The 14,603-nt window shown below is 38.8% G+C and overlaps 1 protein-coding gene across 2 annotated transcripts in view; it reads right to left on the reverse strand.

Moving 5' to 3' along the window:
• The window catches only part of PRRG2 (proline rich and Gla domain 2), a 46,292-nt gene that overhangs the window by 10,423 nt on the left and 21,266 nt on the right, over positions 1–14,603 (reverse strand). For both annotated transcript variants that reach the window (XM_070729929.1, XM_070729928.1), the window contains exon 4: positions 1,976–2,012. In XM_070729929.1, coding sequence (XP_070586030.1) covers positions 1,976–2,012 — 37 coding nt within the window. The remainder of the gene's footprint in view (positions 1–1,975; positions 2,013–14,603) is intronic.

Consider the following 14,603-nt stretch of genomic DNA (forward strand, 5'->3'; position numbering starts at 1 on the left):
GCATTTGGAGAACGGAGGGTAGAGGCACTGACCCATGGAATTTTCATTCTACTGAGGCTACTTCCCAACTTGTAATTTATTGTATTACCCAGCCATTGTTGTAGCAATATAAAGCCTCTTTTTTATTGTTTATATTTCTGAGCATAGCAATGGTTGGGTGATGCTAGGAGACACTACAATAAAGCCATCTTATATATATAGTTATATAAAATATAATATATTTCCACATTAGCATCTAATCAAGTACAAACACCTGTGGCAACATTTTTGTGCTTCTTGTTCCTATGATGCTGGATTTATCTTGTCCTTAAACCATGATGGCGAATGACTTAAACATCAGAGTTAAAGCAAAGTATTCCTGCTTAAGCTGCCACTATCCAATAGCAGCTTTTAATGGTATCTGGGAATAACCTTGGGAGATAGGAAGAAAAGCTGCAGACACCTGCATGTAAAAGATTTCTCAGCCCACAGAAGAAGAAGAGGCATGAAAATAATTTCAGAAGGAGTCTTCAGTAGTTCTCTGGAGGGTAATAGGGAGAAGGGGAGAAATTGTTGTGCAAGATTTTGTTAATATGGCCTTACAATAAAGATAGAGTTCGTATTAGAAGTTGCATTTCTTGTCTGGACTAACTGTAAGGACTAACAGGGCTTTAGTACAGGCGTCTCCAAAGTTGCATCTTTAAGATTTATAACTTTCAACTCCCAAAATTCCTCAGCCAACCAAACAACTACAGTGGTATCTCTACCTAAGAACGCCTCTACTTCATAGTTCCCTCTAAGATGAGCAGTGAGCAATCGCTCACTTAAAAATCATCATCAACTCAGAGTTTTTCAAACCTGCCCAGAAGCCGAGAGGGAAAGAGTGAGAGGGAAGGAGAGAGAGAGGAAGAGAGGAAGAGAGAGAAACAGATAGAAAAAAGAGAGGAAGGGAAAAGAAAAAGAAAAAGAATGGGAGTAAGGAAGAGAGAAAGAAAATCAAAATCTAGTTTGAAACTAGCTCAACTATTTAAGTGGCATTTTGATATTGATAGAGTTGCCCTATTATGAGCTCACTGTTATAGACACACAGTACAGTATTTTATTTTGAAATTCTCTGAGGCAAAACAGGGTGGGTTATTTATTTATTTATTTGTTTGTTTATTCATTCATTCATTCATTCATTTAATATTTCTGTGCCGCCCAGTCCCGAAGGGACTGCCGCTCAGACACTATACTTTTCTGCCCACCCCCCAAAAAAATTAGAGGGAACACTGCTCTACTTACGAACTTTTCTAGATAAGAACCGGTTATTCAAGATTTTTTGGCCTCTTCTCAAGAACCATTTTCCACTTACAAAGCCGAGCCTCTGAAACTGTAACCGGAAGAGGCAGGGAGAATCCTCCGTGGGGCCTCTCTAGGAATCTCCTGGGAGGAAACAGGGCCTCCACCCTCCCTGTGGTTTCCCCAATCACACACATTATTTGCTTTTAGATTGATTCCTATGGGAAAAATTGCTTCTTCTTACAAACTTTTCCACTTAAGAACCTGGTCACAGAACGAATTAAGTTCGTAAGTAGAGGTACCACTGTATTAGAATTGCCAAGGTCCAACCAATACGACAAAAATTTTTAGGCCTTGTAATTCATTTCTTCGAAAGGAAGGCAGGAGGCTGTAATGACTTGAAGCAAAGACAGCAGAAGCAGGATGAGAATCAATAATGGGGCAGCAAAAATCTTATTACATGGAGGGATGTGGGGGGCAACATTGCCTCAGGAAACTGGAAAGTCTTTTGTCACCTAACTAACGCTGAAGGGGCAGAATGCCCAGCCTTGTTACTATTATAAACACAATAGTGATTTTAGAAGTCCCTACAAGTTATTAGTTACCTAAAGAGGTTACACTTGATTCAAGAAGGATAATGTGCAACAGAAAACACAAATATATAGAACATTCCATTTTCTTTGTTATTTTGTACCCTTTTTGTAGCCTTACTTACTTGGTTCTCCTCTTGTATACTTCTCCCAAAACAGTTTCTAAAAGGAATACCAAAATAGGAGAATAATGTTAATATAATAACATTAATTAATTAATCAGTCAATTAATTATTCTCATGTTGTCTGACTCTAAATGACTTGCTTGATAGTACCAAAAGCTTTTGAGTATCCAACAAAACATAACAAAACAAAAGTCACTTTTATTGTTTTCTGTTGTAGAAGGTAATCCGTATCTTCTGTAAATGTCTTTGGGCCCTTTGCTTAAAGTGTCTTGTCCTTGGTGTGAGATAGTGAAACTAAAACAGCCTAAATTTTTGCTCTCCTAGTTGCCTATCCCAATTGCAGTGATGGCGAACCTATGGCAGGGGTGCCACAAATGGCACATGAAGCCATATCTGCTGGCACACGAGCTGTTGCCCTAGCTCAGCTCCAGTATGCGTGTGTGTGCTGGCTAGCTGATTTTTGACTTGCACAGAGGCTCTGGGAGGGCGTTTTTGGCTTCCAGAGAGCCTCCAGGGGGATGGGGCGGGAATTTTTACCCTCCCCCAGCTCCAGGGACGCCTTTGGAGCCTAGGGATGGTGAAACACAAGCCAACTGGGCCCACCAGAAGTTGGGGAACAGGCCATTTCCTGCCTCCAGAGGGCCTCCGGGAAGCAGGGGGAGCTGTTTCTGCCCTCCCCAGGCATTGAATTATGGGTGTGAGCACTCGCACATGTGTGATAGAGCACGCCCATGCTCTTTCAGCACCTGAGGAAAAAAAGGTTCACCATCACTGGCCTAGACTCTGAGTTGAAGCAGGAACTGCTGGTTTTTATTTTTTGTTTTAAATCATTTTAAGAGATGGCCAGACCTATGAGTTCAGCATTCTGTCAAACCACCCCTTCACCTGCCACCTCACCCAGCTGGTGATTGTTGGCAAGGCAAGAGGAAACAGATAACGCAGGAAAGAAGGACCGTATGTGGCCTCACATCTCTCAGCCAAAGCCTGAGCCTGGATCGACCTGAACATTTGACAGCGTCAATAACGGTTCGTAAGTTGAACGATAGGATTTGCAGAGGATATTTCTCTCGCTATCCTGGATACATTCCCTACTGACACTGCTGGTCAACTGCTGTTTCATTGATCCAGGCCCTCCAGGAACAGAAGTAAGCCTGATTCCCACTGTTCAAAATACGACATCCAGGGTCCAGAGAAAGAGGGAGACTAAAGCCTCCCGAGCTCCAGCTGATTGGGAAGAAATGGGGATTTTACAGTATCCTTCCCTTGGAGTGGAGTGGGGATGGAGATTTTACAGTATCCTTTCTCTGCTATGCCCACCAAGCCACACCATGCCACGCCTACCAACCTAGGCCCACAAAACAGGTAGTAAAAAAAATTTGAATCCCACCACTGCACCTGACAGCACCATTAATAAAATGAGGAATGAAACATGTTCTATTGTACCCATGATATAATGCCTTCCTGGCTGCTAAAGACAACCAGCGTTAGCTCCAAAACAGCAAACTAAGTCTTGACATGGGATTATTTGCCTGTGGTGATGCTATTTGGGGCTCCTGGACCCAACTACCTTTCACGAATGGAGGCAAATGTAGATGTGCCAGGATAATATTGCAGGATCTACTCTGGAATGGTCACAAGGATCAGAGGTTTTCCGAGTTTTTGGACTCGTGCTGGAGCCCATCCTCAGGGAATTTCTCTATTGGCAACTATTTTTAAAATCTTGACTATTGCAATGCGTTCTACATGGGGCTACCCTTGAAGAGCATTCAGATACTTCAGCTGGTGCAAAATGCAGCGGTGCATGCAATTATGGGCCTGCCAAGGTATGCCTGTATTACTCCATCTTTACTGAACTGCATTGGTTGCCAGTCAGTCTCTGAATGCAATTCAAGGTGTTGGTTATTACCTTTAAGGCCCTAAATGGCTCAGGGTCAGACTATTTTTGGGGATCGCCTACTTCCTCATACCTCGCTGTGGCCAGGAAGGGCCCACAGAGTCGGTCTTCTCCAGGTCCCGTCCACCAAGCAATTTTGGGGGAAGAGCCTTCTATGTGGTGGCTCTGACACTTTGAAATCAACTGCCCCAGAGATTTGCACTATCTCCACCTTACTGGTCTTTCAGAAAGCCGTTAAGACCTGGCTTTTCTGTCAGGCCTGGAATTAAGTTGACTGCTGTGCATGTATAGTTCTTTTTAGGATATTGTTCTATTGTTTTATTATATTACTGATTTTACTATGTATTTTGATTGTATTTTAGTATTGTTGTATTTATCCCACTTATTAGCCACTCTGAGTCTGTTTCCGAATGAACGTCAAATAAATAAATAAACAAATAAAGTAAATAAAGTAAATAAATATTAAATATACACTGCCCCCAAATGACAATAATTCAGAGACATGTAGAAAATTAAAATAATATTGGGGAGGATCAGCAGCATGGTTTGTCAGCTGTTCAAGAAGACTAAGTGCTGACCACATCTCTATTTTAGGACACAAGGAAATTGCTACTACTATGATCGATCCCATGGGAAGTGATGTCTCAGGAATCCTGACTTGAATCTAATACTTGCAACCCATAAAAGGTACACTAGAGGGCACCATCTTATAAGAAAAGAAAACCTGCAACAGTCAATAACTACAGTATTCAGTCTGTAATAAACTCACAAATGTTTGAAAGTCAGCTATGTTATTGTTTGGTTAAAAAAAACTGACATTTTTTTTTTTAAAAAGCAAACAATTTCTCTATTTCAGTAAATAAATACAAATCCACAAGGGGGCATTCTTTCTCCATCCAGGTGCTGAAAACTATCTAGAATATAGAGTAAATTATATTGTTGAATGTAATAGGTATGTAAATTGTACAAATTACTATAACTATTCAGACTGGAATATTTGCCTTGATAATGTAGTCTTATCCATTTTCATGAGTTGTAAATGTGTGAGAGTTAAACTTTCACCATCCATATGATTATACACGGGAATTATGAAACAGTTTTCCTGGCAAATATGAAAGTGCATAAGATATTGTATTGCTGCAACTTAATGAGTTGTTCAACCTATAAATACAAATCAAGCACCAGCTTCATAGTTGTCCTGCCTGTACATGAAGGCACTAAAGAAATATATCTCATGTCTACAAAAATGCACATTTCAAAAGAATTTCCATGTTCTTTATAACTAATACTCAACATGGAATAGTTGTGTGTGTTCCTAGCAATGTTGAAAAAAATCAAGGTTCCGTGTTAACCAGAATCCTTTGGTAGCAATTACCTGCTTTCTTTCTTTTTTTGAAAAAAGTTTTTTTTATTTTATTTAAATTAAGAGTGATAAAGAAATGTCACAAAATTAGAATGTAAGAAAAGGGTGATATTAGAATAAAAGTGTATACCATAATTAAAAGATAATGATAACGAATACTTCAAAAAGGAAAAAAAACATATACAGAGATGGGATACTATAAGAATATAATAAGTTAGTAATATTTTTTAAAATTTTATTTATTTTATTTATTATATTTGTCAAACAAGTATAGAATTATAGTTTGTATTAACATAAGAAAGTATAAAGAAGTGATAAAAAGGATAATAGGTCAGAGGGACGGTAGGCACATTAGTGCGTTTATGCATGCCCCTTACAGACCTCTTAGAAAAGGGGAGAGTAGATAATTTAAGGTTGAAAATCTTGGGGTTAGGGGAAGAAACAACAGAGTCAGGTAGTGAGTTCCAGGCATTGATCACTCTGTTGCTGAAGTCATATTTTCTGCAGTCAAGTTTGGAGCGATTTACATTTAGTTTGTATCTGTTATGTGGTCTTGTGTTGCTGTTGTTGAAGGTGAAGTAGTCACTAACAGGAAGGACGTGTATAATCTTATGAACAACAGTTAAATCAGTTCTGAGGCAACATAGTTGTAAATTGTCTAACTGTAGTATTTGAAGTTTGGAGGAGTAAGGTAGTTTGTTTCGAGAGGAAGAGTGAAGTATTTCTGGACTCTCTCAATTGTGTCAATGTCAGTTATGCAATGTGGGTTCCATACAGGTGAGCTGTATTTGAGTATTGGTCTGACAAATGTTTTGTAAGCTCTGTAAGCAGTTCAGTGTTTCTGGAGAAAAAGCTACGTAAGATTAGATTTGTAACTCTTAGTGCTTTTTTGGCAATGTTGTTACAGTGAGCTCTGGCACTTAGATCATTGGATATGAGTACTCCAAAGTCTTTGACAGAGTGAGAGTCAGCTATGAGTTCATTACTTCCAAGTATGTAGTATTCTGATTCTTTTATCAATGTGTAAGACAGAGCATTTGTTGGTTGAGTTTTGAAGTTGCCAGTTGTTAAACCATTCAGCTAAATGATCAAGGTCCTTCTGAAGGGTAGCACCATTGTCGGTGGTATTAAGTAGTTTAACATTATCAGCAAAGAGAACACAGTTGCTTGTAATATTATCAGTCTGGTTAGTAGAAAAGTTTAATGGATTTAAAATAATTCAAGGGAAGGTTTAGAGGGAGAGAGAGGAAGTAGATAGAGAGAGATAGAGGTGGGTTAGAGAGAGGAAGGAAGAAAGGAAGGAGAGAGGGTATAGAAGGAAGATGGAAGCAATGGAGAAAGTAGGAGGGGAATGAGAAAGAAATATGAATATAGATTGATAATTTCATTAATAGAATAAAGATGTTGAATTGAATAGAGGTTGTCTAGAAAGACATAATAATATAAATTATGGAAATGTTTGTATGCAGTAAAGCAGTAATGCAGCAATATATATATATATATATATATATATATATATATATATATATGACGGTCTTGGTATATTCGGGTTTCTTCCCGTGTAGGATTTGGAAATTTCTGGCGACGTTTCGATGAGGTCTCACTCATCATCTTCAGGCTGGTGTTTCTGTCCTTTTTCTCAGGCGAAGACTGCGAGACCTGAGCTGCATTCCTTCTATAAATACTGGTGGCTGGGTGTGGTTTGATGGCTCAGTAATTGCCTGCTGTGTAGAAACTTCCTGGTGAGTCAGAGGGGTAACAATTGGGGTCGTTGATGTAGCTGAGGTATGCTGGTTAGTTAATGGTTGTAGATTAGGCGTGATGTCCTGTGTAGTTAGAACTTGTAGGCTGCTTGATTGCTTTACAATGTGTGTCCTGAGTCTGGTTTCTGTGGCTGGGATATGTTTGAGGGCTGGTTTCCAGATGTCTGGTAAGCGAGAGGTATCATCCCGCTTGTTCATATTTTGGGGATGTTTTTCTATCTCGATCGCTTCCATGATTATTCTTTTGCTGTAGTGTTCTGTTTTGGAAATTAATTTGGTACTGTCAAAATCAATTTCATGTCCTGTGGTTTTGAAGTGTTGGAAAAGGGAGGAGGTTTTTTCTTTTTTCTTTAATGCATTCTTATGTTCTGCAACACGTGCATTAACTCTCCTGTTTGTTTGTCCAATATATGTGGCTGGGCAGATTTTACATGGTATTTGATAAACTCCCTGGTTTTCAAGTTGGATATTGTCTTTTGGGTTTCTTAGGATGTTGGCTATTTTTTTATCTGTACCAAAGGCTGTCTTTATGTTGTGTCTGCGGAGAATTTTACTGATTTTATCTGTGGTGCCCTTGATGTAAGGGAGGAGGGCGATGCCATTGTCCTGTTCTGTGTCTTGGTTCTTGGGGGGTGTCTCTTTTTGGATTAAGTTGTTGATTGCCTCTCTTTGGAATCCATTGGAAATTAATACATTTGTGAGACTGTGTAATTCAGGTTCCAGGTGGTCTTTGTCGGCAAAGACCACCTGGAACCTGAATTACACAGTCTCACAAATGTATTAATTTCCAATGGATTCCAAAGAGAGGCAATCAACAACTTAATCCAAAAAGAGACACCCCCCAAGAACCAAGACACAGAACAGGACAATGGCATCGCCCTCCTCCCTTACATCAAGGGCACCACAGATAAAATCAGTAAAATTCTCCGCAGACACAACATAAAGACAGCCTTTGGTACAGATAAAAAAATAGCCAACATCCTAAGAAACCCAAAAGACAATATCCAACTTGAAAACCAGGGAGTTTATCAAATACCATGTAAAATCTGCCCAGCCACATATATTGGACAAACAAACAGGAGAGTTAATGCACGTGTTGCAGAACATAAGAATGCATTAAAGAAAAAAGAAAAAACCTCCTCCCTTTTCCAACACTTCAAAACCACAGGACATGAAATTGATTTTGACAGTACCAAATTAATTTCCAAAACAGAACACTACAGCAAAAGAATAATCATGGAAGCGATCGAGATAGAAAAACATCCCCAAAATATGAACAAGCGGGATGATACCTCTCGCTTACCAGACATCTGGAAACCAGCCCTCAAACATATCCCAGCCACAGAAACCAGACTCAGGACACACATTGTAAAGCAATCAAGCAGCCTACAAGTTCTAACTACACAGGACATCACGCCTAATCTACAACCATTAACTAACCAGCATACCTCAGCTACATCAACGACCCCAATTGTTACCCCTCTGACTCACCAGGAAGTTTCTACACAGCAGGCAATTACTGAGCCATCAAACCACACCCAGCCACCAGTATTTATAGAAGGAATGCAGCTCAGGTCTCGCAGTCTTCGCCTGAGAAAAAGGACAGAAACACCAGCCTGAAGATGATGAGTGAGACCTCATCGAAACGTCGCCAGAAATTTCCAAATCCTACACGGGAAGAAACCCGAATATACCAAGACCGTCATACCTGTACCCGTGAAAATCTACGAAAACATATATATATATATATATATATATATATATATATATATATATACACATACATACATACATACATACACACACACACACACACACACATATATGGATACCTGCTTTCTGTTTTTCCCACAACAACAACCTTATGAAGTAGGTTGAGCTGAGAGAGAATTACTGCCCAAAGTCACCCAGCTGGTTTTCATGCCTAAGGCAGGCCTAGAGCTCATAGGATTCTGGTTTGTTAAGCAACTTAATCACTACATCAAAGTGGCTAGAGGCATCAACAGTATTATCTATTGATTTTTTTATTTATATTTATATGCTTCCCATCTTTATTCTGCAAAGCAATTCTGGGTGGCTTGCAATAAGAATTGTTATAAAAATTGATTGGTTGGTTGATTGATCAAATGAATCCATAACATTCAATTGGACGAGAGGGTTTATTTTCTTTTTTATTATTTTAGATCTATTCTAAAATCTGTTTTATGTCTCACACTTGGTTTTTTTGCTGTGCTGCATTTCAGAGTCAAGACCCACAGAAAAATGGGGGTCAAGAAACATGTTGCATGGGGCTTATTAGTTCTGTTTATGTAGCTGTGCCTTAAAAACTATTAGATTTATTGTTCCTTGAACTACAGCTCATTTCCTTGGATGCATAAATCATTATCTCCGATAGACAAGGCTCATTAGTATACAAAAATAGCAGTAATATGACAATTCAGTTGAGATCTGACAAGTCAATTAAAATTTAAATGGAAAATATAATGATCCTAATAGTCATACAGAATACATAATCATCCAAACATTCTTAAATTAACTTATATATTGGTGCAGGAACCATAACCTCTATTGTCACAAAAGTCTAATGTTACTACTGGCACAGTGCTATTCATGAGTTCCATAATTAAACCAATATTCATCGGCAAAAAATCATGGGAAATGTCATGTTGCTAACCAATAATTTATTATAATTTAAATGTCTTAAATATTTTTATTTATTGACCAGCAGTATGATTGCTAACCCTTGCTTTGGAGAACAGATTAATAGAAAATAACTCTTACTAAGTTAAAAACATAAAATTGAATACTACAAAGCAACCAATAAGATAATTGTTACTATTTTAATCATACTCACAAAGATAATGTCCCACAATGAATTTGTGTTTGTCTGTCTTGTCTGTCTATCAGTCCATCCATCCATCCATCTTATCTATCTTATCTATCTTTCTTTCTTAGATTTGTGTGTCACCCATCTCTTCCTGAGGTGACTGGGTAGCTTAAAAACATTAACCTTACAAATATTAACATCAGAATGGAATTAAAGTAAACCAATAAACTAGCTTCCAATAATTTTTATTGGATGCATTTAGCTCTCTGGGGGCCAATCAGAGTGTATTCAAATCCATATTTGCATACACTGGAATCTCCCTGGAGACTAAAGTGGCCTGGAAAGTTGGCATTAAAGGAGTCAGAGTTAGTTACCATACTTTTCAGTGTATAAGATGCACCCCCCCAAAATGGGTGAAAATTGTGGTGCATCTTATACATTGAATATTGCCGAAGCCCCACCCACTGGGGTTTTTTTGCCCTCCACACCGCATTTTTGGGCTATACTTGGTCCATTTTAGACCCAGTTTGAGGGGATCACCATAGCTCATCATTGCCAATCCCTTCCTCTACTTGTCACATTTTTCGCCTCCAGATACCCTATTTTGGGCCTTTGCAAATGGCATTTTTGGCTGGCTCCCGCCATCTGGAACCAGCCAAAAATGTGACGTGTGGAGGCCAAAAACGGATGTCTGGAGGCCAAAAACGTGATGAGTGGAGACAGCATTCGGTGGCAATGTGGAGATCCTCACAGCCTGGAATGGTTGATTGAGGGTTTTCCAGGAGACTAATCCAACTGTCAATTAGCTGCTCATGCTGAATCAGTCTGCAATAATGTGTTGAAGTTGGCCAGGCTGTTTTCTGCAAGGTGGCTAGCCAGATGAATACCAATGGATGCTGGTGGGCAGAGACAGATTTTATTTTGTTTTCTTCCTCCCCATTGTGTGCGCCTTATACTCTGGAGCGGTGGGTTGCTATTGGTGTGGTATGGTTCTACGAATCGGTAGCAGTGGCGGGAGGCTCCACCCACCCACCCTGGACACTTCCGCGCAAGCATGCGCACGAACCAATAACGATGGGATTTAGAACCCATCACTGGGTTCAGATTATACTCTGAAAAATACTGTAATTTGTCAGTCTCTGTCCTTAGAAAAAAAAATCCTTTGTCTCGTTCTTACCAGATTATATTGATATAAAACTCCATACTGGCTGGGGAAGAATGACTGGGAATATCCTTTTTTAGTAAAATAGTGTGTCTTCAAAAACACCAGTTGGTAAAAACATAAAATTTTGAAGGGGAGATAGAGGAGTGACATAGGCATGAATGGAAAATTCCCAATATAGCAGCTTATCTAGTCAGATACAGGTTGGAGGTTTGTACATTTTCCACTAGGAAGAGTAATCCAATGACACATTTTATGTTAAACTGTGTCTTGTTTAATAAAGAGTTACTGGAATGGAAGCCACCTGCTATGTTTTCTGAAACTTACTTTATTTATCCATTATATTATAAGTGAATTATCAACCTATTAAAACAGGATAAATAAAATCGAAATAAGCAGAAAGCATTCTGGAAACCTCAGAAAATTCCGCTCAAACTGACCTGATTCATGCAAAACAATCTGGGATTTATAGTAGTTTGCTTCTTTGCTAATCATTTCAGACTGCTATATTGGGAGTGTTCCATTTATGCTGGTTTCACTTCCCAACTTTTCAGGCCAAAGTCCCCTGGTAGAGTTTAGGGACAATCAGTCAAGATCTCAATGGAGACCTTGCTTGTGGCTTACACATAGAAACATAAAAACATAGCAGACTGACGGCAGAAAAAGACCTCCTGGTCCATCTAGTCTGCCCTTATACTATTTCCTGTATTTTATCTTACAATGGATATATGTTTATCCCAGGCATGTTTAAATTCAGTTACTGTGGATTTACCAACCACGTCTGCTGGAAGTTTGTTCCAAGGATCTACTACTCTTTCAGTAAAATAATATTTTCTCCTGTTGCTTTTGATCTTTCCCCCAACTAACTTCAGATTGTGTCCCCTTGTTCTTGTGTTCACTTTCCTATTAAAAACACTTCCCTCCTGAACCTTATTTAATCCTTTAAGATATTTAAATGTTTCGATCATGTCCCCCCTTTTCCTTCTGTCCTCCAGACTATACAGATTGAGTTCATTAAGTCTTTCCTGATACGTTTTATGCTTAAGACCTTCCACCATTCTTGTAGCCCGTCTTTGGACCCGTTCAATTTTGTCAATATCTTTTTGTAGGTGAGGTCTCCAGAACTGAACACAGTATTCCAAATGTGGTCTCACCAGCGCTCTATATAAGGGGATCATAATCTCCCTCTTCCTGCTTGTTATACCTCTAGCTATGCAGCCAAGCATCCTACTTGCTTTTCCTACCACCCGACCACACTGCTCACCCATTTTGAGACTGTCAGAAATCACTACCCCTAAATCCTTCTCTTCTGAAGTTTTTGCTAACACAGAACTGCCAATGCAATACTCAGATTGAGGATTCCTTTTCCCCAAGTGCATTATTTTACATTTGGAAACATTAAACTGCAGTTTCCATTGCTTTGACCATTTATCTAGTAAAGCTAAATCATTTACCATATTACAGACCCCTCCAGGAATATCAACCCTATTGCACACTTTAGATTCATCGGCAAATAGGCAAACCTTCCCTACCAAACCTTCCCCTATGTCACAATGAATCTATCTCTTCTGAATTCGCCACAAAAATCTGACAAGTAGTCAACTAAGTCAGGAGTCCACAAATATCCGGTCTGTAGCCCTTTCTTGGGCCACAGCCCATTTGGAACCAGGCTGTGAAAGTGTTGGAGAGCGCACGGATGTTTGGCCCATGCACAGGCAGTTGTATTTGTGAAAGTAGCATTCGCACACATGAAACCATCCTATCACTGCCATCTCCACTGGTCCATTGAGCTGGAAAGTTTGAGGAACACTGAACTAAGTTTTGGAACATTAATGGGACAGCCAGCAATAGTGATAAACTGGGGTTAATCATCTCTCCATGCACCTGCTGGTTTATTCTTATTATCATACAATCAGAAAGAAGAATTGAAAACCTCTTTGTTAAAGGAATAGAAAATTTACAATGTAATCTGAACCTGACAGAGCACAGTACAGTGATCCTTCGGTTGTTGTGGGGGATGGGTTCTAAGACCACCCGTGAAAAATGAATTTCTACGAAGTAGAGGAAAGATATTTTTTAACAAGTATTTGGACTTTTAAAACCCTCCCTTTGCATTAAGCAGTCATTCTATAATGTTTCTCAGCTGGAACTGCATGTGATATCCTACCAGTTTCTTTAACAGAGTACAGTAGTACTGTAGAAGAATTTTATGAATTTTTAATTGATTTAAATTTTTAAAATGGATTTAATGTATCTAAGCCCCGTTTGGAAAAACCTGCGAAGTAGCGAATCCACGAAAGGGATTACTGTAGCAAGGGATTACTGTAATCCTTTATTTATTTATTTTATTTGTTGCATTTATATACTACTCACTCCAAAATGGACTATCTGAAATGGCCAACTCTATAAAGCTACAAGTTCTGAAGTTGGCTTGTTTCAACAAAGCACAGTAATAATTAACTTGTATTTAAGGTTCAAATGACAAAGTGCTAAGTGCTATTAGTCTGAAGTGCAAGTTGAAATTCCCAATTTTTTCTTTGCATTCAAGCCCAGGGAAAGTGTTGGACCCAATTTTTATAATGCTCAACCATGATCTATGACTATTGACATGATAATTACATCTGATACAATGGTATATTCAACATGAAAGCAAATACACGTGTCCCAGGATAATGTTGCAGGATCCAATCGAGGTTGGTCACTGAGATCAGCAGTTTTGTCTTCTGAGCTTTCGTACTTATATTCTAGATGGGATATATTTTTATACTTATATTATATTCATCTGTCTGGAACCCACACCTCATTTCGGACAGGAATACATTAAAAAACATCCAGAGATACTTTATGAGAAGAGTCCTCCACTCCTCCATACACAACAGAATATCCTATGCAACCAGACTTGAAATCCTAGGCTTTGAAAGCTTAGAACTATGTCATCTTAAAGCATAGCCCATAAAATCATTGCTATAATGTCCTCCCTGTCAATGACTATTTCAGCTTCAACCACAATACAAGAGCATACAACAGATACAAACTCAAAGTAACCCACTCCAAACTCGACTATAGGAAATATGACTTTAGCAACCAAGTACCGGTAGTTAATGCATGGAACTCACTACCTGACTCTCCAATATCATTACCTAAACTGCAAAACTTTACCCTTAGACTATCCATTGTTGACCTCACCCGATTCCTAAGAGGTCAGTAAGGGGCGTGTATAAGTTCACCAGCAGGCTTATCATCCCTATCCTAGTGTTTCTCTATTATTAGTACCAATATCATGTATATAAACATTGTTATATCTTTGTATACTACCAATACGTACTTGACAAAATAATTTTTTTTTTTAAAAAAAAGGTCATCTTCAGGGAGTGTCTTTCTAGCAGAATGTGTGCTCTGTGCTATTCTGTGTGTGGTATTTATACGGTGCCTGTTGTATGTTTAGATGTTGATTAGGGTGTTGATGCTGGCTATTAAAGTCCTTGTTTGCTTCTACTGCCAAGCCCTTGCCCCTAAGTATTTGATAAGAAAATAGTAAATCAGCACTCCTGTTCAACAGGATATTCAAGAGGATATTGAACAGAGTTTGGATTTTGAAAATTGGCATATATCTGCCTAT

The sequence above is a fragment of the Erythrolamprus reginae genome, chromosome Z (assembly GCF_031021105.1).
Source record: "Erythrolamprus reginae isolate rEryReg1 chromosome Z, rEryReg1.hap1, whole genome shotgun sequence".
Taxonomy (NCBI): domain Eukaryota; kingdom Metazoa; phylum Chordata; class Lepidosauria; order Squamata; family Dipsadidae; genus Erythrolamprus; species Erythrolamprus reginae.